Source organism: Apaloderma vittatum, unplaced genomic scaffold (assembly GCF_000703405.1).
Source record: "Apaloderma vittatum isolate BGI_N311 unplaced genomic scaffold, ASM70340v1 scaffold30230, whole genome shotgun sequence".
Lineage (NCBI taxonomy): Eukaryota > Metazoa > Chordata > Aves > Trogoniformes > Trogonidae > Apaloderma > Apaloderma vittatum.
In genome coordinates, this window is record NW_009693387.1 from 16308 (window position 1) to 26032 (window position 9725).

Sequence of the window (9725 nt, forward strand, 5' to 3'; positions counted from 1 at the left end):
CAGGCCTCTGAGGCTGTGTATCTGCTTCTCCCTCCTTCCCAAGCCCTTTTTCCAGCAGGATCTGTCGGGGTGGGGACGCTGCAGAGCAGTAGCACCCTGCTCCGGGATCTCAGGGCATCCTTGGTGCCCGTTTGGGGAACAGTCCTCAGCCGCAGCCTCTCTGTTTGGGGCCTGTCTGGGATTACAGGAGTAAAATTCCTTAATGCTGAAGCACCAGGAAGGGGTTTAAATGCACTCTATGGTTTTTAGCTCGATTTTAACTCTTCTGTCCATCTCTGCTCCCTAACTGTTGCACCAGTACCCAAATGGGCACTCATCACTGTGGCTGTGGCAGTGGCCGGTTTTCCCGGCAGTGGCCGTTCTCCTCCTCCTCTTCTTCATCTGCATCATCAGGTGCTGCTGTGTCAAGAAGAAGCCCAAGAAGAAAGAGAGGGTCAGCTTGCACATCATCAGCAGTTCTACCACCACCAGCCTCGTGCGTTCCACCCTGCTTTCCCCTCTCCCCCACCTCCCTCCTCCCCGAGAGGTTTGCTGCCTGGTCACGGGGCTGAGGGGAGAAACAGCATGTGGCTGAGCATGTCCCGAGGGCAATACTGCTCTCCGCTTGCAGGTCCAGCCCGAGATGGAGGATCTGGAGCAGGACGTGGAGCAGACAGCGCGAGGGAAGCTGCAGTACTCCCTGGAGTACAATTTCCGTGCACAGGAGGTGGGGATGCTCGTGGCCGCGGCACAGCAGGGAAAAGGCTTTTCTTATGCATGGTCCCTCTTTGCTGCCCACGGAGGTGGACCATGGCCTCCTGCACCTCTCACCCTGCCTGCCTGGTGTGGAAGTGTCTTCCCTCCCGCACTAGCTTTCTTCCGACTGGTCATCGGTCCCCATCCTCCTTCACCTTGTATGTCACTCCTTTTAAGCTGAAAGTTGGCGTGAAGCAGGCAGCCGAGCTGAAGGCCATGGACAGCGGAGGCACATCTGACCCGTACGTGATGGTCTACCTAACATCTGATACAAAGAAGAGGTACGAGACTAAGGTTTACCGCAAGACCTTGAACCCCGTCTTCAACGAGAGCTTCACTTTCCAGGTAGGAGACTATAGCTGATGATGGCTTTTTAGGCCCATCAAGAGAGTTGTACGGGTGCTGCTCCCTGGGCAAAAACCTCTCCAGGCAGAGAGATGCCTTCGCAACCTCCATGGGGAAGTATCGGCGGGAAAGACCTCTCTATTCTATGGGACCGGGCTATCACCAAGGAGTGACTCCATGTTTTTGGGTCCTCCCCTGCAGGTACCCCAGGCGGAGGTGTCTGAATCTACGCTGGTGATGCAAATCTATGACTTCAACCGCTTTGCCAAGCACGACATCATCGGTGAGGTCCGACTGCCCCTGGCCAGCGTCAGCCTCCAGCACGTCATCGAGCAGTGGAGCGACCTGGCGGCAGCCAGTAAAGTGGAGGTTGGTCCTTTGCCTGCCACCAGCCCAAGAAATGGGCCCTTAGGGGCAAGCATGAGGGTGGGAAAGACCCAGAAAACCTGGGGCCAACTTGATGCTCCAGCCCCAGAGGAGCTGTTTTTTTGCTTGGTGCTCATTGCGGGATTCTCTCCACCAGGAAGAGCAACTGGGCGAGATCTGCTTCTCGCTGCGTTATGTCCCCAGCACTGGCAAGCTGACGGTGCTCATCCTGGAAGCCAGGAAGCTGAAGCGAATGGACTCCCACGGGCTTTCAGGTCAGCAGGGGTGCTCATGCTCTGATGTCCCTGCCCAGGCTTTAATGATGGCACTGAGAGCTGCAAAGCCTTGAAAGCTCTTGGTGTTGAGACCTGCTTTCCGCTGTCACTGCCATAGCCAGTCCTTGGCTGGCTCCCAGCCTTCCCCAGCATGGATGCTGCAGCTTTAGGCAGAGCTGGAGGTATCTCCCAGGAGGACACATCATGCCTGGGTGGTGTAGGGAGCTCATGGCAGGAGGAAGTGAGCTCTGGTGGCTGGCAGGAACAAGAGGGGTGGGTGCTCACCATCAGTGACAAGTGGAATTCTGTGCTCTGCTTGGGAATGGCCCAGGGAAGCTGTTTTGTGCCCAAGCTCCTCAGTCAAAAACGGTCGCTTAGGCCAGCCATGTCCTCTCCCTCCTCAGATCCTTTTGTCAAGGTGCACCTCATCCTGAACAGGAGGAAATGGAAGAAAAGGAAGACGAGCGTGAAGAAAAACACTTTAAACCCTTACTTCAACGAAGTGTTTGTTTTCGAGGTGCCTTTCAATCAGATCCAGGTGGGTTTCCCTACCCGGTACCCAGGGCTGAGCGGGTCCTTGCTTCCACAAGCTCCTCCTGCTGACTCTCTTTCTTATGTCCCCCCCTCCCAGAACGTGGACGTGGTCATCTCCGTCTGGGATCACGACAAAGTAACGAAGAATGAGCCCATTGGCAAACTCTTCCTGGGCTGCCGAGCCATGGGCAACCAGCTGCGGCACTGGTCTGACATGCTGTCCAACCCACGCCGGCCCCTCGCCCAGTGGCACAGCCTGCAGCCCCCAGACTTGGTTGACAAAGCCCTGGGGCTGAAGTCCCACCTCAAGCTGCCCCTGCCCCACAGATAGTGGTGGGGGGGCTCCCCTTCCACCCAGAGGGTGGGACGCAGGGCTTGCGGTGGGGTGAGGTCCTTCTGCTCAGCAACATCTAGACGAGTTCGTTCCTTCTCAGTGTCAACAAAGAGGGGACTGGGGGCTCTTTTTGGCCAACAGATGATCTGATTGCTGGTGCAGCTTATGCCCTGTGGGATGCCCAGAGCTGGGCAGCTTGTCACCCCAGGGCAAGGCTGGATGTGGGGCAGAAGATGCTAGAGGGGACAGCGTGAGTGGAGGAGCCGTCTCATCCCAGATGTTTGTGGGCTGGGGAACAAATACAGAGAGCTTCAAGCTCACGCAAAACCAACGAGTCCATTGATGTTTTTTCAAAGCAGAGGATGAACGTGCCGGCAGCCTGGGGTGGGCAGTGTCTTTGGCTGTGAATAACTCTGTAAGAGGTGAGTTCCTGGGATGGTTTTATGTGTCCTGTGAAGGCTTTTAAACAAGACCAAGATGCTAAGAGGCTTGAGAGGAGAGAAGGAAGACAGGCTGATGAGGAAAATGTTTAAGATACAGGACTAGATCTTTAGTGCCTCTGCCATGAGCATGCTCTATGTCCTGTCTAGAGGCTAAACGAGCCAGCAAAATCAGCCCCTCATTGCCCATGCGACTTTACTCTTAGCCCATTCCCAGCCTCTGCTGACTTGTGCACCCCAAGATGTGGCTCAGGGTGTGGGACTTGCCAGCCACCATCCCTGTGGACCACGCAGATGAGGATGCCCAGTGTCAGCTTCACCCACCTTGCATGGTCCTGTAGTACTAGTGCAGCAAGTTCTGCACCGCTGGCACCCAGAGGTGCTGACAGGGTGGAGGGGCTGAGGCTTTCGCTTTCATGTCACGAACACAACATCCAGATGAGGGCTGGGTTGCAGCCCTCATGTCACTTCCAGGTAGGTATCATGTAATGTGGGAGGGTTTTGTGGCCACATGTCCTGCCCTGCCCTACATGATGTGACATTGGGGTAGGGGCTTTGTAAGTAAAGATCCCTCCCAGAAGGGTGAGGGCATCTGAGAGGTGCCACCATCCCTTACCCATCCTTGGTGGGGAGGCTTGAGAGCAGCTCCTCTGAACCATCTGCAGGAAGACATTCACTGAATTGGGCAGGAGCAGGGAATTGCCTTTGGTCTAAAATACCTCTGCTACAAAGCAGCTGTAGCACACAGAAGATCTGGGCTCGTATCACGGAATTTTGGCCCCAAAGACAAAAGTAATTTGCACCATGGGGAGCTGTGGGCATGACACTGATAACTATTGCCTGCACTCTGTTGGAGAGAGAGCCCAGTGCATTAATGAAGAGCCATTAATATTGAAAAGCAGTTAATCTGCAATTACTCGGAGCTCCACGGAGCGAGCGAGCATCCGAGAGTTAAACAAACACTGAAGCTGAGGAAGATTATGAAACCTCTCGATAGAGATTAATGACCTGAGCTTAACCATAAAAAGCTGCTGCTTCTGCTGCTTGATAAATATTCTCCAGGCTTTGCCGTGGCTGTGAGGAGGGAAGAAATGACAGGGTGGTTTCGAGATGGCTGTAACAAGTGAAGTGTGGTTTCTGCTGGGGAAACAGCATCTGCTGATGGCCACTAATGAGATGGAGGAGGAAATCAGTCACCTGAGAAAGACTTATAAAGGGATGCTTTACAGCCTCAACCTTCAGTCTCAGCCTTAAATCAGGCTGGAATAGGCTGTGCAGAAAGGAACCTCTCCGAACTGGGTTTGAGGTCCCAAACCCATCGCCAGGGTGGGCTCTGGTGGTGCTGTGCTGTGATTTAGGGCCATGCAGGACTTAGAGGGGTTTTTAGAGGTGTTGGGAAGCAGCATTTCTTATTTGTGTGTGCATGCTTTTTTTCATCACCCCCTCCATTTTTTGCAATCATGGTCTTGAGGTTCACTCTGTAGTTTATAGGTCCGAGCAAAAAAGTACGTGCACAAAAGTCCCAGAGAAGGTGCAGGGACATCCCCTCCTTGAGAAACATTACCTCCAACACCAGTGTCTGCCACTCCTCTCTCCAGCTTTGGCCCAGCTCAGATTTGGCTGGAATCGTTGGTGTGGTCCTGGGTAAGCAGAGCTGGCAAGGGAAGCCCATGGTGCTTTTTGGGGGAAAAAAACAGGGACTGCGGGAGTTAGCACCCGGCTGGGCTGGCCCTGGGCAGCCTGGGGTGAGCCTTAGCACAGTAAGACTCAGCAAACGGATTTGTTTGCTCAAGAGGGAGAGGCAAGTGGGTGGGGGGGTTCTCCACCCAGCTCCAATTTTTAATGCACCGCTGAGGCTGCCTTCTTCCTCCGTCATTGCTTTTCCTTCTCAGTCCACCTTATGCTCTCACAACAAGGCTTTGAGCACTCTGGCAGGATCGTTTCAGTAAGTGCTGGCAGTTTGAAGTGGGGCTGGTGGAGCTGGGCTTCGTTTTGGGGAGAAATAATCACCCAAAGCGAATCCAGCCTTCACGGGAAGGTGGAGCCCCATCTCGTGTATGAGCACCTCCTTTGCCCCTCCCCATGGCCCCAGCAAGGCTCGTCTACCAAGGTCAGATGTCCGAGCATCTTCTGCTCCTCATGTGCTTGGAGGGCCTGAGCAAGGAGAATTCCCCGGTGGAAGATGCAACAAAAAGAGAAATTAAAGGAAGGGGAAGCCAATCTTCCCCAGATTGTGTCTGTGCTGGATTCCCATGTCTGCATCTAGAGGGCAGGGCAGGCACGTGCTCTGAGCTGTGTCATCTGCTCTGTGGTCCCCATCTGAATCTTCATCAGTCAAGATTTCTTCTCCTGGAGGTGGAAAGTATGTGCAAAAGGGAGAGAAATCTGCAGCACAGTGGTGGGAGCCTGTTGCTGCAGAGCCCTGTGGTGGTGCTGGGGGGGGTCAAGGGGGGGGGGGGGGGGTCAAGGTGTTTTCTTCCCAGGAGGAAGAAGCCAGCATTGCCTGATCCTGCACCATGAGGGTAAAGGAGGTGGGTTAAACGGGGCAAAAACAGGTCACCAAAGGCAATCTGCACAGTGCCTGTGCAGTGGGTGGGGAGTTTGTTCCTCTGCTTCCCACAAGAGACAGTCCCTCTGCATCTAATCAGCAGATCTGCAGGTTGGTGGCAAGGAGAAAAGCAGGGCTTGGGTCAGGCAGAGGTCTGTTAAAGGAGACAAGAAGTACTGAAAATTGAGATATTTACTATTAAGATTTATAATCTCAATTATTTACGTCCAGATCCAAGACTTCTGATCTACAGAAGTCCCTCCCAATGCAAATTATTCCCCCGTTCAGTGATTTTCATTATATTTGTCCCTGCACTTCAGGAAATCAAATGAGAGCGCTGCACCGGGAGAAGGCTTAGTCTTCTACGTGCTTGTCACCAGTTGTTTGCCGTGAGACAGAAATGATTACGGGCTGTCATCGTTCAGCCTGGGTACAGGCTGGCCATCCTCCAGCCCCAGAGTTTTTGGCTGGTCTCACAGTTTTTCAGAGCTGGAGAGTATCTGAGCTCTTCTCACCAGGAGTGAGCGTGACTGTTTTATAAATATTTGTTAACTAGCATCAGTATGTATTTTTCCCGCCCTGCCCTCCCTTTTTTCTTCCCCTTTCCCCGGCCCTGTCTGCTGCTGGGGCTCTTGCATCTGGGACTGTTCTTGCTTTTGCTCCTGGATCGATCCGTCTGGTGACCTGAAGGTATATTTAGGAGCACTTTACACCTCGCTGCACCTTTCTCTGCCATAGACAGGAAGGTAAGAGGGTTTTCCTCGTGTGGGTAGCAGGCACAAACAGGCCTAGCTGAGGAAGAGGATGGATAGTGGGCATGTGAGGATGCTCCCTGGTGGCTCCTTGCATTTGAATTGTGTGGGCAGACCTTGAAAACCCAAAGCCACCCACTTCTTCATATTCCAGGTCTTGGCAGGATGGAGCTGGGAGGAGAAGCAGCACAAGGACTTCAGAGCTTTCATGCTGCCGGGGTGAAAAATGCCCCCTAAATAAGATCGGTGTTACGGGTGAGCAGGTACCCATCAGTGATGACGTTGCATGTCAACAGGATGGGGATTTCTCAACTGGCCTTGCTGGATTCACATGGAGATGATGAAACCTTTGCAGGCACTTATTGCAGCTCGATTTGAGCAGGAGCGAGCATAAAGTCAATTAGGAATAGGAATTTGAGCTGAAATGAGGCCTCGACATGCAAACAACCCACCCTGTATCTTCAGTCCCTTAAGCAAGTGTCTGGGAAGAAGGTAGGTTTGCAAACAAGTGTTTCATCATGCTGTTCATAAACATGGACGTTGCAGATGGCCCTGTCTGAGCCAGTTATCTTAGGGGCAACGAGATTGCCGTAGGAAATAGGCACATGGAATTGTGAGTCATTTGCTTAGGATGAGAAAAATTCCCCCCTGGAAGAACCAGTGAAGAGCCTGTTGCCCGTGAAGGTGGTGACTGGCTCAGGTGGAGTCTTCTGCTCTGTTGGAATCTGATTTTGCCCTAGGTGGAGAGAATTTTCCTCTTAACTTACATCAAAGTCAGAGCAGCTTTGGCATCAGAACCTGAATTTTGGCATGAAAGGTGTCACTTACGACAGCCCAGTTGAAACATTTGGCTTTTGTGTAATAAAAAGCTGGTGGGGAACTTCCAGAGGCCCATCTCCTTGCAGCTGTCTTCTGCCACGGTCCTCTCTCTCTGTGCTCTGCAGGTAGGGGAGGCTGCTGAGGGTCTTCACAACTACCAGCTATTTGATAAAATGTGGTGTCTGGGGGCACACAGCACTTGCAAAAAGCCAGTGAGGTTGAAATGGATAATTTTTGGAGACTCACTGGTTTGTAGGGCTGACCTGGGAGATAGCTTTGTGATTTATCACAGCTCTATGGCCAATTATTTTTTTTTTTTGGACTAACACAGTGTTCTTGCTGCTGCTTCCTTTTGGCACAGAGAGCCTGAATGACCTTTTGAGAGATCATTTGAGCACTCTGAAGTCTCAGCCTGTTCTCCAGACATGCTCTGGGCTACGTCCCGGTCTTTAGCAGGCTTTGAGGACGTGCAGGCACCGTGAGGACTGTGATCAGGTGTCGGGTCACTGCAGAAAGTCTATCCAGGGACATATCAGCTGCCAAAAGCCTAGGCACAGCCCAGTATTGGGCAGAGGTGTTGGCTTTCCAGAGGGTCTGCCAGCTCAGCCTGGGGCTGTGGAGAAGGGCTCATGCTGTGGTAGGGTGCGTGGCACCTTCTGGTCCGAGTGTCTTGGGTGGAAGTGGGAAAAGCTCCTGCGAGGAGTGAGGGGTGTGCTCGAGGCTGAGCTGGGAACTTCAGTGGTCTTGAAAAGGAGAAGCCAAAAGCCTTGACTCCATCTCATAAGCGAATGAGACGACTGTCCCTGTGGGGGATGCAGCCAATATTTTCCTCCTGGGACTCCTTTCTTTGAATTTCTCCATTCAGCTATTTCAGGCCAACCCTTCCCTATCACAAGGTGATAACGAAAACCTTGAACTCAGAGCAAATCTCTCTGAACTTAGAGCAAACCTGTCTTGCTGTGCTGCATGCCTGCGCTCCAGGAGGTTCAGAAAGACTCCACGGGGCTGAAGCAAGCTACTTGGGTGGGGGAATTTTTGAACAGGCAACTCCCTCAGTTTTGATTCCTCAACCAAGAGCTGAGCTGATCTCTGGAGGACTGATGGGCCAGCAGTGGCTGGAATGCGTGTAGCTGTATAGCGACCTAAAGAAAATGGCCATAGGGACTTTGGAAAGAATAATAAAGAATTGGTCTAACTCTGGAGTCAGACAGGGCTTATGGAGTTGGCACTGGGAGAAGTGAAGCGGCTCTGCTATCCCTGAATGGGTGATTTCAGCTGTGGGCTGTTGAGGATGGCCATTGTCTGGCTGCAAATGTGCTTGTGTCCTTTTTTTCCATTTTCTGAGAAATTGGCTTTAGCTGGGACAAGCAGACATTCCTCCTGCCAAACTGTCTGGTTTTTGTTGAAGCCCAGGTGGCAGATGGATGCTGGGTGCAGTGATGCCTCTACCTCCGCAGCTGCACTGAGAGATGCTGCTGAGGGCAGAAGCTGCTGGAGCTGAACCTCTGTGTTTTCCAGGTCTGCCTGGAGCTGAAGACCCCTGTTTACATTAGAACTCACCATCTATGGGGCACATGGAGGTGAGTGGTGAGGAGGGTCTTCCCAAGTCAGGCTCCTTCGCTAGGTGCTGACCCACAGCCATTGCAAGGGGGTAGCTCAGATCTACAGACCATTGTACGTTGACGCCGAGATGTTCGCTACCCAAATCATCTACCTCTTGGCATTTCAGAGGGACAAATCCTGAGCAGACCCAGCCTTTTCACCTCCTAGGGGTTTCCTCCCTCCTCCACCTGCTGTGGGGGCAAACCCCTGCAAGACACCAGCCTCATCTCAAGGACTTGCTCTTCCTTCCCCAGCATCTGCAGCGTTACTCGCACGAGGTTAAAAGTGGTGACACGCAAAGCTTGCACCAGTGAACTTGCTATACGATGTCTGAGAGGCGCCTGGAAAATATTGTTGGGGCCATGTCTGAATCAGCCTAAAAAACCCTGATTGCAAGAGGAGGGAGCGCCTGGGCTGGGGGAGGAGGATAAGGAGCTGTTTGGGCTCCTGTCTCCATGGGATCCCCTACACACAGGCGCTACATGGGCTGTGAGTGAGGCTGGTGAATATTTCCACCTGCTTCTCCTCCAGACCCAGGGAGATAAAGGTCTGGGATTAGCTGGTAGCGTGGGGCGGCTCGCCCATGCTCTGCTGCCTCTCCATCTCCGCAGTGAGTTTTGGGGATGCCGTCGGTGGCTTGTTTTTTTTTTTTTTTCCCAAAAATCCTCACCCTTAGTTGTGTTATTTCGCAGGGGGAGGATCTGCAAAAGTTTCCCGTGTGGTTACTGAAGTTAAAAGAAAATGCTGGTGATGGGCTGCTCGCCCAGGGATTGCTCTTGCACGTGCTATTGAGGTGGATTTTGGGGTGCAGCCTCTTTCCCCTCTTCATCCCTGAAGAGCAGACCTTCTCTGAGGCTCGTGGAGGTGGCAGGAGCCCTTGTCCATGGATGGCAAACTGCTCTGGGTCTCCAAGGGGAAGTTTCATTAGAGGCTTTGCAGATGGACGGCTCCGTGCAGGGAGCCCGGCGCTCCCCA

The 9725-nt window shown here is 52.8% G+C and overlaps 1 protein-coding gene across 1 annotated transcript in view; it reads left to right on the forward strand.

Annotated features, from left to right (window-relative positions):
• Positions 1-2586, forward strand: part of LOC104281005 (synaptotagmin-2-like) — a 4541-nt gene extending 1955 nt beyond the window's left edge. Inside the window, 8 exon segments of the mRNA XM_009878853.1 lie at positions 299-330; positions 332-475; positions 611-706; positions 913-1080; positions 1282-1449; positions 1604-1721; positions 2126-2259; positions 2353-2586. Coding sequence (XP_009877155.1) covers positions 299-330; positions 332-475; positions 611-706; positions 913-1080; positions 1282-1449; positions 1604-1721; positions 2126-2259; positions 2353-2586 — 1094 coding nt within the window.
• Positions 2587-9725: the final 7139 nt, after the last annotated feature.